Source organism: Penicillium rubens (genome assembly GCF_028828025.1).
Source record: "Penicillium rubens strain IBT 27055 chromosome Unknown utg000003l_segment0_segment0, whole genome shotgun sequence".
Classification (NCBI taxonomy): domain Eukaryota; kingdom Fungi; phylum Ascomycota; class Eurotiomycetes; order Eurotiales; family Aspergillaceae; genus Penicillium; species Penicillium rubens.
Window position 1 is genome coordinate 8,613,159 of NW_026890601.1, and position 15,176 is coordinate 8,628,334.

The following is a 15,176-nucleotide window of genomic DNA, read 5'->3' on the forward strand; positions in this document are numbered from 1 at the left end:
TTAGGGCCCAAGCAGGCTGTTGGCTTGTCGAAACCTCTCAGCAGCAATGGCGCCGAGTGCTTCCTGCAGCAGCAGTGTGTCATTGTCCATAGCGTTTTGAGGCGTAAAATCCCCGTTCGCAGCTGGATTTTCGGTGTCGAACAGGGCAATGATATCGACAAGAGCTTGCCTTGCCTCCTTAAAATCGTCAGGGTGGGGTTTATAGTAGCCAAGTGCGGGTTTGTCATAGATTTTGACCGCCTCACCCCATCGTGTGAGTCGAAGTCTAAGCACGCTGAGTTCTAGCACCTCGACGGCGCTTTATGCTCTATTTATCGCATGATTGAAACAAAAAACACAAGTCGCGAATAAGTCCGTAAGATCTTCTTCGGTTAGATCTAGTCCGACTGAATTCATAGTTCGCTGCTGGGGTGTTCGTTCCATCAGGGCTGATGACTTTCATGAATCATACAGTATACCGAAATGAGGGCTGACACGATGCTGTTGTGTGACAAGGGACAGGGCAGCGCTTCACAGCTATATCAGCCGATGCTGACTGAGCAAAATCTGTGGTTGATTCTCTTGAAATAGACACTTCTAAGAAAGGCGTGTGAAGGAAATGTTATGAATGCGCCAACCCGGGGTTCTATCCACATATATTCTATTTTGAGGCCAGGATGGGGTGGGGGCGTCCTCGCATTGCTGACTCGAGTCGGAGACAGATAGACCATAGAAGTACGTGCCTACGACTGTGCTAACCCCTCACTCGCACCCGCCGCCGCCAAAATAAAAATGGACCAGACAGGTAGGTTCTACCGGAGCTGAGAAACTTGTGCTTTGACCAACCTGCAATCCCTAGCGAATCATGGACGCGTACGTGTCATTTTGGTCTTACTCACTCAGCCACCCTGCATCCTGCTCATATCACAAATGTCAGCCCCGCCGCCTGCAGAGTCGCGAGTTAATACTACAAATATTCTGTTGAACTAATGTCGGATATTTTATTGAAAGACCGACGGAGATATCAGGCCACTTCATGACCAAATTCTTGTGCAACTAACCAAGAAAGACTGGCCTGTAACGTTATTCAAAGAACAAAAATGGGACCTACCAGTTCAGCTAATAAACTCGATTCAGATCGCAAAATCGACTAAAGCTACGATGTCTGATCAGCCGGTAGAGGGCCTCTACTGGTCATTACTGCAGTCCACCCTGCAGCAGCAATACCCGGAATTTGTCCAACACTTATCTGAACAAGAAGGCTCCATGGGAGAAGAAGGACAAGCAGCCGTCATCGAATTCTGGGACAATGCTAAACCGTCCGTGCGAAACCTAGCAACATCCAGGGAACTTACACGTTGCCTCGACGAGTCGCACCCGACTGATGTCGTACGTCGACGGGTTTTTGTGCTCGAAGGACTACCAAAAAACTTTATACAAGTTCTAGGAGCGAGACTTAAAGTTCCTCCTGCTTTCTTTGCATCTCACTGGACTGTTCCTGGAAGTGTCACGGGCAGTATTTTGAACCAACACCCGCGACACTACAACAGACAAGACCGTTTTGCTCTTAAGTTCCCCAAACTTCATCGAGCGAGAATCAAGGCACTTGAAGGAGATGATCGATATCCTTTCTACTCCATGGAATCGAGTGTTCATCGCCCACTCTCCTGCATAACGGTATTTGGGGATTTCGATGGTCCGCTCTCGAGCTTCGAACAGCTTTCCTTCTGGGGAAAATGCGATGAAAAGTCCTGGGATAGTAACTTTACCCTTTCTTCTCAATGCCGCAGTATTCATTAAAGTTTTCATTCAGCTAACGATATACTGTATACTAGCCATTCCTCTTGTTGATCCACCTCTCGGCAATTTCGTAAGCTTGAGGAATTCATCCACTCCCCGAGAGGTTGACCACGATGCCTCCATCAAACTCGTTGGCTCAAAAATAGATGCTCTGGATCAGCGGGGGTCTTGGTACCCCTTTTACCCATCCACCGCGGTGCTAGGTCAAAATTCGGCAGATTGGAAGAATGCCGAACAATCGCCTACCATGGAGTCTATGTTCAAGGACATTCTTCTCCTATATTCATTGATGGAACGCCATTTAACGGCAGACATGAATAGTTGCGTAAATATTTGCAGAAGAATAGTTTTATCAGCGTGGACAGCTGCGCTACGCGTTACAGAAGCCCAGATTATTCAAGAGCAATGTCGGATGAGCATCGGGAACATGGCCGTCGAAATGAGCGCCGCAAACTTGTTTGAAAACTCTTGGGCGCAACCCTGGCATCCGCGAGATTTTGGGCGCCTAGTACGTGCTAAGACGGCACTAGAATCGGTCAACTGGGAACTTTACCGCAACATGGATGCATTAGGGATATTCTCTAAAGCAGACACCACGGAGGATTGGGAATCAGATGCATGGAGGAGCTTGCAGCACGTTGTCCAAAACCTGATGGCAAGGCTAGACATTATTTCACAAGCATACACGCAAGCCGTGCCGGTCCGGGAGAGCATTAGCTCCAACAAGCAGGCCCAGCAAGTAGGGTATCTGACGTCCCTGGCCACGGTCTTTATTCCTATCTCCTTTGTGGCGGCCGTCTTCTCTATGGGTGGTGACTTTTCGGCAGGTGCAAGCCATTTCTGGGTGTATTGGGTTATTGCTGTTCCTGTGGTGGCGGTGGGCTGCCTCCTGCTTTTTACAAACTTTGGCAGATGGATTCTAGGGAATATATCCGCAGAAGAGTCCCTTGTCTAAGGTCAAGATGAAGGAACTCAGACATTGTTAATGTTTCACGTCAGGTACAGGCTTTGTAATACTGTTCGAAGGCATCCATGGATGGCGGGTTGAAGGGACAGTATAGGTCGGTTTAGATACAATACGAAGCGCAAAAAATCAAGGAAAAAGATGGATGGGATTCCAAACCCGTCAGTTTTATCGCATAACGTTTCATATGGCTTTTGATTTAGGGGGTTCATTAAGTCATATTCTCTTTGGGTTGAGAGGTTTCTGATTCCTGACACGCTATCCCACTGCTTGGGTCTTCACAATCGGTTCGTGCGAAACTGATCTACGTTTCGGTCACTTCGACCTCATTTTTCACTTCAGGCTCCCTCCACTGTAAATGTAATCTGCGATATGCGACCTGAACCTAACCTTCCTGCATATTATGCTCTTCAGTTGCCTGGTCCACGCGGTAGGGGTCGACACGAATACAAACCCGTGGGATTTTGCGGTATTCGTAATTTGCAAACGTAACTTTACCAAGTCATTATTAGTAATTATGGCATCTGACAGTTACCCAACTAGGAGGTATCGCGTCTAATTTGTTTATATTGTCATGACGCGACGGGAGAAGTGCTATTTATCTTTTCCGTATATTTTCCGTGGATTAGGCTCTATTACATTCTGGAAACTGAATTCTAACACGACTCTGCTAATATTTGCATCCTAAGGTACATTGCCATTGCATCTATCCTAGGCACCATAATCCAGTAGCATTTGGACCACCACTTTGTTGCCCCTAACTGATGCGGCTTGGATTGAGCCTCCAGGCGGACGGAAGGACATTCACAGCTCTAAATCTAACTGGGTGTCCAGTTTGTCAACTGGGGTCCTCGTTCCTGAAGCCACAGCTGTGTGTTCGCAATTAGAGCTAAATAGATGGGCCCAGGCGCTTCTGAACGAACACAATACAGAACAAGAACATACCAAGATGTCCGACAATAGAGGGCATACGCAGTATCCAGAGGAGTATTGTAAGACTACTTTTCGTCTGCTTTATGTGTGTGGATTGATGTCGAACCTAAGTAAACCTATCTGGAGATATTCATTGCCATGTAAACCAGTGTTGACTTGCTGGAACCGTACATCAGGCGGCGATCCTAGGCTCCTTCCACACCACGAAAGACGTTTAGTAGCAGCGTTTCTGTGGGAAGTTAGAAATGTCCGCTCGCAGCAATAGTATTCTGGGAGAATAGAACATACACAGCAGACGCGGACATTGCCGGAAGAAGAACCACACTGGACCAAGCCCCTATGGACGTTAGGACCTATTGAGTCAACTGCGCCTACCGCTCAAAAGTACTTACTGGGACTTGCAGGAGGCTCCGTGGACGACCTATTAATATGTCAGATGTCTTCTGCACTTAACTGACGGTCAACCATGATATATACCTTGCAGGCTTCACCCTGCTGTCTGGCTTCTAGATTGGGGGAAGCGAAAGCGACGGCCAGGAGGGCAGCGAAGATAGCAATAATGCGCATATTGAACAATAGTCAAGTTTGAGGATTGAAATAGGTTTTATTGGATTGGTTGATGCTTGTGCGATGATGAGAATGAAGTGAAGGGGATATTGCCTCCTCTTTATACCTTACGTCCCTACAACTTCTTCCCAAACAGGAAAAAGAAATAATGTATTGTAACCTGGCGCAAGTTCTCTGTGCAAGGATTCAGCCTCGTATGTCTGTCGATCACCGCCCTAGGATCTCGGCATGAGCGATGATCTTCGGCCAGCCTACATAACTTTTTCTACAAAGAGTTAAGTGCTTAGATTCGAGTCAGCAACTCTGACATGTTACGTAGATTCTGTCTACCCAAGTGGAACCCGATACCGTATCTTAAGTTTTCATCATTAGCCAGAAGCTAGGGGACTGCCGACACCCCGCAAATTTAGCCCATCGGAGGGCGGGAACATGATCGGGCGTTGAGATCGACATGGTAGGTCGTCACCTCCTGATTTCCCGCCTAAGCCCGTGCAGGATGACGGCGTCGTCTATATGCACACCAGGGCTGACTTCTGTGGGGCACGGTCACTAGGCTCATTTGTTTGACGTTTCGGCGTGAGAAGGGGCGTGAGAAGGCTCCTGTCCCTACACTCTACCGTATAAGGAGGTATCGGGTTATACTGAGGTATTGTCTAGGCAGTCGTAGCTTCAGCATTGGTATCAATCTCATGGGAAATGAATTATACTAGCCTGAAATATATTTGATGTACCAGTATTTTGTATTTTGAACCATTCACATTTGGTGCAGGATAGGTCGGCATGCTGTATCAGGCCCCCCGGGGGTGTGTTATGCTCCTTGGCAATGTAGGCCAAGAACAAGATGTGAAATATCTGTAGAATTCGAGCACGTACTTTGGAAAAGACTAGAGCGTCGGCACTGGTCTCAACTAATTCTTCTCTTCAATTTAGAAAAAAAAAGAAAAAAAGATTATTTACGAACCGTCTTCCAAATCTCGTAACAGCTTCACCATTTCCGTTTCATTCCATTTCTGTGCCCACTCTAAAGCGGTGTCGCCGTTCGCGTCCTTCACGCTAGCGTCTGCTCCAAGACGGATAAGAAGACGGATCGCATTCGCCTTTCCCTGCTCTGTTGCTACGTGCAACGCAGTCCTTAAGCTTAAAGGGAAAAATCGCATTAAGGTCGGGCCATCCTGATACATTGTGGCGTCCAAAGGGGCACCTCTATCGATAAGCAGCGATACAACATCCTCAAGCTCCTCGTCCCGACAAACGGCATACTGAAGAAGCTGTCCTTTCTGCACATCCCCTCCATGATTCAGCAGTAGTTTAATCACACTAAGACATGCATTTCGAACAGCATAGGACAATGGGGTGCAGTCTACCTCGCATTGCGCATTCGGGTTCGCTCCATGTTCCAGCAACCAACTGGTCATCTCGGTATCCGTTACTGCATAGCTATAATAATAGATCTTCTGTTATTGAAATGTCTTTCTGGGGAGCGGATCCAACATACGAAAGGACAGGAGGCTTCAGAGCATCAACCGGCTCATTTATATCCCATCCTGCTTTAAGGAAACATTCAAGGACCCCCTTCGCCTTGTACGCTGTTGCCATTTCAGTATAAGAAGGTGTTATCGTCAAGCCATAGAAGAGAAGTATTGAAACCAATGCGACCCTGTCATGTTGAATTGCTTCTATCATCACATCGTGAAGGTCCACTATGTCGAAAACTCCAGTTTGAGAATTCGAAAATAGTGAGTCCATTGCATCCTGGAAATCTTTCAAATTCCCGTCGATGCATAGAGAACGCAAATTTTCAACTGTGGCTGCTGCAGTTTGACGAGGAATCGGGGGTCCATCATAGCTGGTGAGTTCCTCTTTTGGAAGAAGCCGAATATCCATAGGTATTATTGCGTCTGGGTTGTCAATAGGGCGAAAAGAAAAGTTCTCACAAAGGGCGAAACCGTCGTTTAAATACTAATTTTCCAGTGGGGGATGCGACAAGTCACGCGCAGCTGTAGTTTTTGTTTTAGCCAATTCAATAGGAAAAAGAAGCATTGATCCGAATCCGGTGATTCATATTCTGTCATTCTCTTTCACGAAGAACAGGATACATACGACCATAGGGTGTGGAAAACAGGGCTTCCCGTCCGCTCAGCCGTACTTAAGCCACACGCCGGTGAGTTAGTAGTTGGGTGGGTGACCACCAGCGAATCCTCACTGTTGTATGTTTTTGCTTTTTGTTTTTGTTTTTTATTTTGTGCTCATGCATGTCTATCTATACAACAATGGAGGAAAACCTCCCAATTGGTTAGCGGGGTTGCCTAATGGCGCAGTCCCTGGCCCCCTTTTCGTTGGCCCAAACATATCATCGCTCTACGCGCCCAGAGTTAGTACTTTAGTCCCGATACCTGTCACATCGTCCAAGCGGGCTTTAAAAGCTAGACACAACCCGCGAATCTCCTGCTCAGTCCTTATACCACAAATTATATCAAAGCAAACCTCAAACGATGGATCTCTATAAAGCTGCGAGGCAAGGCAGCGTCGATGAAATCAAATCTGCGGTTGAGGAAGGGTGCGATATCAATGCCCCTGACGAAAACGAGAAACCCGCTCTCTGGTTCGCCGTACAGAGAGGCCATTTAGATACATGCAGACTTTTGATTGCCTATAGAGCGCGCACGAACAAGCAAGAACAAAGCATTCTCGAACTCGTAGTTCAAGAAGGGCATATCGAAATTGTCAAACTACTGTGGCCGCACAGCAAAATGGGAACACAACATCGCTGTTTAGAAACTGCTATCTCACTAGGCTTTCATGAAATCGCAGACTTCTTAATCGGAACCCAAGCATTCGAGTATTAGCACCTGCAAGCCAGTGATCTTGAAATTCTCAAAACCGACGGATTCTCCAGACGAGAACTTGCAGCTTTTTAGCAATGGGAAAGATTCATCTTTGTTAGGCGCTCGGAGAAGCTCTATTTACATCATATCTTTTTTGACTACGCCCTTCTTCTTGCAACGAAGGCCGATCGCAACGCCGGACTTCGGCTAGTGAATTTACTGCTTGAGGGTAACAAACCATTGGCCGACGCAAATTGCATGATCAAGATCGACGAGGAAATTGAGATACCCTTGATAAATGCGGCTGCAAAGTGCAACTTGGAAGTATTGGCTATTTTGATTGAGCGCCCTGATATAAGGTTGACGATCTGTGGCAAACATAACTGGCCTGCTTTTCTCCATCTGCTGGCGAATCCCGAGTCCCTCGCCTCTGAAAAGGGCCAGGTAATAGTACGGATGTTGTCCAAGGAGACTCTTGTCGATTCGTTCCTGATTGATGGCAAGGGAGCTTATCTGGAGACTGTATTCCGAAACGTCCTTCGGCTCGGTGACGATGTTCTTGTGAAACAAGTGATCAACCTTGTTCAAGGTGCTGCAGGAACGTTTATTCTGCCGCTACTGATCCGAGCGAATGAGACTAACGGTCTAAAATGGATTCTGAATAATGACATAGCGAACGCCTCCATGCCCTCGCCAATACTTTGGGTGTTGCTTTGCAGCTTTTTCCAACGTAATCCGAACTCGGAGGCTCTGAAGCCTTTTATTCGAGTGGCAGAATTTCTAGTGCAAAAGGGGATCTGGGACCCGATGATACTGGCATGCCTCAATTCACGCAACTTCTGTTTTGTCAAGCAATTCTTCTACCCACTCAATGAGGTCCCACCGAGGGAAGTCACGGAAGAAACATTGGCGGGACACTTTCAGGCATCTGCAGATCAATCTCTCGTGAGGAATTGGGCCGAGAAGGGGTTCGCCAACGCAGCGCTGTGGAGCGCCATTCGATCCGGGATATGGAAGAGCCCAGCATTCGCAAGCCTCCTTTCATGCACCGATATAGACCTGGACGAGCCATTTCCGCGCGAAAAGAGATTAGGCACAGGAGCTGCCAATAGATTCTCACCCATATTCCCCGGTAATTCAACTGGCGAAAAACGAAAACTCCCTTTCACACTGCCCGTGGGACACTCCCTAAAACCGCTTCCCGAGCCCGGTACGCCGCAGATCCCCCTTCAAGACTATCAATTACAACTCATGTTACTGGAACAACAAAACAAGAGACGATTGATGTTGGCACGACAGGAGCAGACGATAACGTCAGCGGGAAATGACCTTCTGGCTTGGACAGAGGGAAAAACCCCTCTAGCTTGGGCTGCGGCAAATCGCAACGCTCAACTTGTGGGAGCTCTTCTGCGCAGCTCGCGCGTCAATGTCAATTCGCAGGACATCTATAAGAAAACTCCCCTCATGTACGCCATTGCCGTCAATAATGTGCAAATTGTGGAGAAACTGTTGGAAATTGAAGATATTGATATTGATTTGCAGGACAACGATGGCAGAACCGCTGTTTTTCACGCTGCACTAAGGGGATACTTGCATATCATACAATTGCTCACTGGAACCCGGAAAGTGGACCTTTCCCTTCGGGATTGCAATGGCGAAACTGTCCAAGATATTGCAAAGAAGATTGGGAAACAAGATGTGATAGCTGCACTCGCTGCTCAAGGGCGTACATGATCAAAGCAGCTCGGCTTCGTATAGAAGAGAGACCAAAGTTGTGGGGAGATTTGAAGTATTGCCGAGACTTCGGGGACTTCGATTTGGTCTTTTGTCAGAATGCCACTTGGGAAAGACATGCAACTGGTCCGAATGACCTCTAACACATGATTTTAGGAAGTAGGGAAGGCTAGGTGTCTCCTTGCTCTTTAGTAAAGGAGGTACATACACCTTAGCGGGGAGGCCGCAAAGCAAACATCCACTTTCTTCTCTTCTGCTTCCTCAACTCTTTGCTATTATGCTTTCGGGCACTCTTCACTTTTCTAAGCATCGGAGTGTTGTATAAGAAGAATTGCAAGTGACCAGTCATCAGCCCAGACCGATAGACATTAGATGGGAACTTCACGAAATGATCTTGGGGTTCTTCAAAAGTACTTGCGCGAGATCGGCAACGGATTCCCTGAACGAACTTTTACTGATTGTCTGGATGGAATGAATTGCAGGTGGGTTTGTGACTTGCCAGGTAGGAGCTGCGCCGCCATAATCCCAGGACGAAACCTAATATGCACAAGTGGCAAGCGGAAATGGCTTTAGTCGTTGCTTCGAGAAAACCTAGCTCATTTCAAACCGATCCCGCCTCAGCAGGCAGACCGGAGTTTCACTGTTCGAAATTCTTACCTGCTCCCGAAAGTCTGGATCTCAAAAGATCCGCTTGTATCTGGCCTGCAAGTCTCCAACTGGCTTCGACTCGCTTCAACAGTACTTATACACTCTGCCAGTAATTCCAAGCTTCAGGATGTCCGAATCTGGCTTTTTGGAATTCCGATATCGTTCATTCCTCGGCAAGGTATAATAGAGTTGGGTCGTTCAGACGGAATAGGCGCATTATCTTCAAACCATGTCAAGTCGTCCTCCACCTGATATCTTGGTCTTCCGTCGAAGATCGATTGCACGTTGGAATCAATGGAACATCTCGCTACTTGCTGTTATTAATAACATCAATAGCAATACACTTGGTCAAGGGAGAATAGCTGAAGACATACCCAGACCTTATGATAATCCGATAAGAAGAGGAACAGGCGATGTTCTGCGAAACCGCTGCCGAGAGAACTCGAACAACAGCGTCGAGAGACCTCAGGGTGTATTCTTCACCCACCTTTTGCCTGGGTCTCAGGAGATTCGTCTTCATCTGGCTGGCACAATTCCTTAACTCACTGCAAGGGGTCTGGAGCAGTAGAAGGCAGGTTTGGGTTTCCCGAAGGTTCACTTGTTGTAAAAGTTTCGGTTTGGGGGAAGTAGGTTCTCGCGAGAAAGCTGTTAGATTTGTTGTCTAATTGTTGTATCTGAAATGGTCATACATGGAAAATCTCCAGGTAAATCTGGTGCAATTGCTTGAAGCGACATATTAGTATCCGAAAATTCGGGACTCAACGTATATAGGTGTCTCTTACTTCATGATGGGAGCGCAAGGCCAATGTTGTCACGTCTCTTGGAGTCATGAGAGAAAGAGAGAGAGAGAGAGAGAGAACGAGAGGCCCTCTATGGGTCCCCATAGCTAAAAGGCAGGTGCGATCCACGTGAACCCTCAGACATCCAACTTCCTTCCCTTTTCGGCAGAACTGAGATCGTCCCCCACCCCAGTTCCTTCCTGTCCTTAAGCCACTGGAAAACTATAAATACCCCCCTCCCCCAGATTTCCTTCTTCTTCTTCTTCTTCTTCTTCTTCCTCTCTTCCATCCATCCTTCTTTTTTCTCTTCCACCCCCTCCCCCCTCCTCACCTAGGCGCCCCCCGTCCCTCGGCAGGTGACGGTCCACTTCAGCTCCAGAGTCATATCTCCGACATATGGCCTCTGTTGTCCAGTGAAGGGTACTGAGGGCACTGATGGATCTTTGCTGCGGCCTAGTTAAGGCTGTGGCACGAAGTATCGTGGAGCGGGTGCCTGAAAGGAGCATTCAGGGAAACCTAAGATTCTCTAAGAACCTAACGGAGCTCTTGGGAAACCCTTAGGAATCCCTTGAATACCAATCGGGCATCAGGGCTTCCACCTCTGCGGAAACAGACCGTCCTTTTCTAGGGTCTCCATTGACCAATATGAGGAGCTCGATCTGAAGTGCCACTTAGGTACGTCTCTTCTCTCTTTATTGTCTATTTGTGTGTTTGTTACTTACCTAGGTACCTCCCCCTTCCCCTTTCCCTTCCCCCTCCCCTGATCCTACCCAGTTGCACGGGTCCTGTGTGCAACACCTGGACAAGACTTGCACCTTTACGTGGTGTTCAGGATGAGTAGCCTTTATGGTGAAACCAAGCAAGTCCTGGTCTATAGAACTGCAATACAACTCGTTATTCTACTTCAATACGCACTGTGCTTTGGTCGATGTGTCTGTACCCTGTAGACTGGTAGTTTGACTTGCACTGTGTAAACAACCTTCTTGTTATATGATAAATTGCAAGTGGTGACAATTTAAGAAAGCAGACCATGAGCAGAACAACATCACACAATTCCTGAATCCTCCAACTACACCTTACCTTACGCTGTAGCGTATGATAACCCGGCTTCTCTCTCGCCTCAGAGATCGTCGCTCCACCAGCAACCATTTCCCGGATACCAGCTTCGCTTTTCTCAACCCTCCGCGAAACTTCAGCCACCTCACGAGCTCGGTCTCAAGGCACAACAACAGCCCCATTTGCATCGGCAATAACAATATCGCGCCGTTCGACACGTACCTTACCAATACCAATCGGCCAGTTGATGCCTACCACCTGAACCCGATCCTTACTGGTTCGCATCCAACACCCAGCCGTAAAGAGCGGGTAGTCATTGTTGATCGCACAGCTCACATCGCGACAGACACCATCGATAACTGATCCCACAACACCCCGTATACCGGCGCATTGAGTCATGGTATCGCCCCCAGACAGTACAATCCGTGCGACCACCATCGTCGATGATATCACCAACGCTTCCTGGCAGGTCGCTGGCAGGTCCCCTCACGAATAGCTTCGAATTGCGAGTCGTGCTTGACCTCAGTCATCGGAAGCCCGACTCGGACAGCTTGAACCACATTGTTTTGACGACGATCGATCCGCTCGTCATAATCCAGAACCTCTTCGATGCGCTCCGCTGGGATGAATACCGTCCCGCAGCGATCGGCAATTACATAGTCATCTTGGTTCACGGTCACGCCCCATATCTGCAACTGTATACCGGAATCAACTTGGACCAGCCGGTTGCGCGTGCTGATCATCGTCACACCTCGGCCGTATACGGGATAGCCGATGTCGCGGCGCCCGTCAATGTCACGACTCATGCCGTCGATGATGGTACGAATCTGCCTCACTTTCGATACATTGGCGATGATATCGTCCCAGCATGAAACATGTGTGCCACCGGACATGACAAGAAAATGATGGAGAACTATGGCTGACTATACGTGACTCAATACGCCGGTATACGGGGTATCGCGGTGTCCAACCTCGTCCAGCGGAAGAAACTCTTCACTGTCTTCGATAGTGCATACCAAGGCTTCGCGACGGGAGACGTCGACGGCGAACGTGGGCAGTTCGTCATTTCGCAAAGGTTGTGCTTGCATCTGGGACACATCCCGGTCTGTGTGTTGCGCAGTCGTTGTCGAAGAATTTCGGTCTGTCCGGTGGGCTGGTGGGTGCTCTCTATATAGTTGTACCGTGACACTTGACGACGTAGGGTGGGGTGCCCTATCTGAATTGATGTTGATCTCAATAGCGGAACATTCCAATCCGCCGAGGTTTGGGGCGAGTATTGTTGAGACTGTTCTTGGGGATCGGGGTCTGAGGGCACAATGGAAGGCGGACTTGGATACGAAGGTATGAGCTCGCGTGCATTTATAACAATAACGAGTATATAGTACCGCAAGCAAGAAAATAATGCCCGAACCGCGTTATAGGTTTCAATAAATAGACTAGCTCAAGTACTAGGCTGTTGTCTGATATACGGGATTAGCAAAAACACATCACTCACGATAGCCCTCTGGCACGTATTATTCATTATTCATGGTGGGATAACTCTTGCAGCCGGGGTGGCATTATTATTTTTTTTCTGATGCCGAATGGGCCCAAGGATGCATGATTTCTCAACGCTCGGGGAGACAGGTGCTATCTCTACGCATAGCGCAGGACCGGGACGGTGGTGACAAAAATCTTTCTCGGTGGTCTAATTAAAAGAGACTATTAAGGACCCTAAGGCGTGGGTTCTATTTTGGTTTGGTGTTATGGTCTGCATGCAATCGTCCGTGCTGACTTTTGCCTCACTTGGCAACTCGTCCTCGGCGGATTTCAGAAGTCATTGAAATTCGAGACGGCAAGGTACGATACTCAATGTCGGGAGGTTGCCGACATCTGAACGGGTATAGCTCACATGTCTACATGTCATCTGGCAGTATTGTGGAAGGAGCGGTCCGAAAAGCTAGAATTCACCTTGGAAGCCCACTCAACTCTTTTCTCTTTTCTCTTTTTTTCCTCTCCCAACTTCATCAGCAGAGATATTCAGTTCATCCATCTGTTTTCTTTCAGATCGGAATGTCCACTTACAAGCCCCGCGAGTTTCCAAGTCCCGCCTCTTCGGGCCCGCCAAGCCCGCGGAAGAGGCGTCGGCTTCTGAGGGAGTCAGAGGACAATGAAGGTGAAATGACGCTGGAGGAGTTCCTTTATCGCACAGACCCCTTTCAGAGCAACACATTCCACGGATATGACAACTCAGAAATGAAGACCGAATTTCTCACTGCAGAAGAAAATCCAACACGACATCTTCGGCCTGAGATCGACGCAATCCTCAGTCAACACCGGGTACCCACAGAATCTTTCTACCACACCCTGAAAGCACGAGTTACAGGCAGCTATTTCTTTTTGCTGCGCGTTACGGTGTCAGGTGATGGGTCAACCTCCATCCGCTTAGGGCCTATCAAAGACAGCCTTGTCAAGCTGCTTCATAAGAATTCCCTTACGAATGTGCACGTTGAGGTTCTCAACGGAGACCACTTCTCTCCACCTCATCTGTATCCCATTGCCTCAACAAGTGCAGTGGTTTCCGCCTTTCACACGCTCAAGCACAGTATTGTGGAAACGATGAGTTCTGCAGTGGGGGAGAACTGGCAAATGATTTGCCCGTTCAACGTCGGTGGCCCTGACATTCGCTCGGCGCGACCTGGAATTGTGATTTTCGTCCAGCCACTACTCATGGCCAACTGGTACGAAATCCGGGCCCGGATCATCGGACAACTTTCATTGAAGGTGTCAGCTCTGCTTGTTGACGTGGAGTTTCTGCCGGGAACCCTTAATCTCCTGAAACATGATCCTTCCATCTCATTCAGAGATCGGTTTGATGACAGAGATTGGGTGGCGATGGGTGATTCAATTGGAATCAGCGGTGATCAGAATGCTGGAACTCTGGGCGGTTTTGTTGAACTAAGATATGACGACCGGGCCCATTTTGGGTTTCTAACTAACTACCAAGTTGTGAGACCAACAGCACACACTCCCTTCCGCGATGAGGTTGATCGCACTGGAATTTCCGCCAATTTCCCCCTTGACGACCAAAATGCAACCATCATCGAGTCTATCGCCCAGATAGACCGAGACCGTACACTTGCGGATATTCAACACCACAGAGAAAGCCTCGCATCCCAGAAGGCTCGGATCGAAGAGACCATTGAGCTACGGCTTCTCGCCGGAGAAGAACCCAGAGAAGCCTCTCGGCAGCGGCTCCAGGACCTCGACGTCGCCGACGCTAGTCTGATCCAGACACAAAATGTTGTGAAGTCTATGCCATACGTTCTCGGCAAAGTCAGATTTGCATCAGGGCTATTGGTCCATGGCAAACGGTTCCTTGATTGGGCATTCGTCGAGCTTACAACCGAAGCCCAGCAACGGTACTTCCGCCCGAACATAGTACCTGACATCCCGCGGAAGCAGAGGCCCACGTCGACTAATCTCCTATCTGGTGGATCTGCAACCTTTGTTCCCCGGCATAACAGCTCTATCACACAGTTTGGTGAACTACAGACTGATGAGTACTACTTCAAGAAAGGTCGTAACACGGAGGTGACTGGGGGCATCTGTAATGGTGCGAAAAGCGTCTGTCAGTGGAAAGGGCGACGATATGAAATCGATGGCACTGAAATATCAATGGCAACCCATATCACCGAAGAATATGTTATCACGGGTGTGGATGGCGATTTCCTGGAGGAGGGCGATTCTGGCAGCTTCGTGATCTCTGCCGACAGAGATGTTGCAGGAATACTATTTGCTAATGTGATCCACGAGGGAAACCGCATCGGAGTAGCTTTGAATATGCCAGATGTCGTCGAGTCGATGAAGCTCAGGCTGAATCACTCCGTTTCTCTGCATCTTCCTTGATGG

The 15,176-nt window shown here is 48.3% G+C and overlaps 8 protein-coding genes across 8 annotated transcripts; 3 read left to right on the top strand and 5 right to left on the bottom strand.

Annotated features, from left to right (window-relative positions):
• On the bottom strand, positions 1–442 carry N7525_009513 (uncharacterized protein; the record flags this gene model as incomplete). Its single annotated transcript, XM_061214761.1, has 2 exons — positions 1–298; positions 339–442. The coding sequence occupies 2 exons, from the start codon at positions 440–442 to the stop codon at positions 1–3; spliced, it is 402 nt and encodes a 133-aa protein (XP_061069192.1).
• Positions 443–771: 329 nt separating this feature from the next.
• N7525_009514 (uncharacterized protein) lies at positions 772–2,734 on the top strand (the record flags this gene model as incomplete). Its single annotated transcript, XM_061214762.1, has 5 exons — positions 772–784; positions 839–852; positions 1,117–1,738; positions 1,815–2,099; positions 2,163–2,734. The coding sequence occupies 5 exons, from the start codon at positions 772–774 to the stop codon at positions 2,732–2,734; spliced, it is 1,506 nt and encodes a 501-aa protein (XP_061069193.1).
• A 1,156-nt stretch (positions 2,735–3,890) lies between these two features.
• Positions 3,891–4,243, bottom strand: N7525_009515 (uncharacterized protein; the record flags this gene model as incomplete). Its single annotated transcript, XM_061214763.1, has 4 exons — positions 3,891–3,905; positions 3,965–4,013; positions 4,069–4,097; positions 4,154–4,243. 4 exons carry the CDS (start codon positions 4,241–4,243, stop codon positions 3,891–3,893), a joined length of 183 nt encoding a protein of 60 aa, XP_061069194.1.
• Positions 4,244–5,205: 962 nt separating this feature from the next.
• Positions 5,206–6,127, bottom strand: N7525_009516 (ankyrin repeat domain-containing protein; the record flags this gene model as incomplete). The annotated part of the gene is made up of 2 exons (XM_002563575.2): positions 5,206–5,680; positions 5,739–6,127. Coding segments are annotated over 2 exons (864 nt in total), but the record flags the coding sequence as incomplete, so codon positions are not given.
• A 1,199-nt stretch (positions 6,128–7,326) lies between these two features.
• N7525_009517 (ankyrin repeat domain-containing protein) lies at positions 7,327–8,802 on the top strand (the record flags this gene model as incomplete). Its single annotated transcript, XM_061214764.1, has 1 exon — positions 7,327–8,802. The coding sequence occupies one exon, from the start codon at positions 7,327–7,329 to the stop codon at positions 8,800–8,802; it is 1,476 nt and encodes a 491-aa protein (XP_061069195.1).
• A 2,642-nt stretch (positions 8,803–11,444) lies between these two features.
• On the bottom strand, positions 11,445–11,723 carry N7525_009518 (uncharacterized protein; the record flags this gene model as incomplete). Its single annotated transcript, XM_061214765.1, has 1 exon — positions 11,445–11,723. The coding sequence occupies one exon, from the start codon at positions 11,721–11,723 to the stop codon at positions 11,445–11,447; it is 279 nt and encodes a 92-aa protein (XP_061069196.1).
• An 11-nt stretch (positions 11,724–11,734) lies between these two features.
• Positions 11,735–12,178, bottom strand: N7525_009519 (RraA family protein; the record flags this gene model as incomplete). The annotated part of the gene is made up of 1 exon (XM_061214766.1): positions 11,735–12,178. One exon carries the CDS (start codon positions 12,176–12,178, stop codon positions 11,735–11,737), a length of 444 nt encoding a protein of 147 aa, XP_061069197.1.
• Positions 12,179–13,337: 1,159 nt separating this feature from the next.
• Positions 13,338–15,173, top strand: N7525_009520 (uncharacterized protein; the record flags this gene model as incomplete). The annotated part of the gene is made up of 1 exon (XM_002563577.2): positions 13,338–15,173. One exon carries the CDS (start codon positions 13,338–13,340, stop codon positions 15,171–15,173), a length of 1,836 nt encoding a protein of 611 aa, XP_002563623.1.
• Between the last annotated feature and the right edge of the window lie 3 nt (positions 15,174–15,176).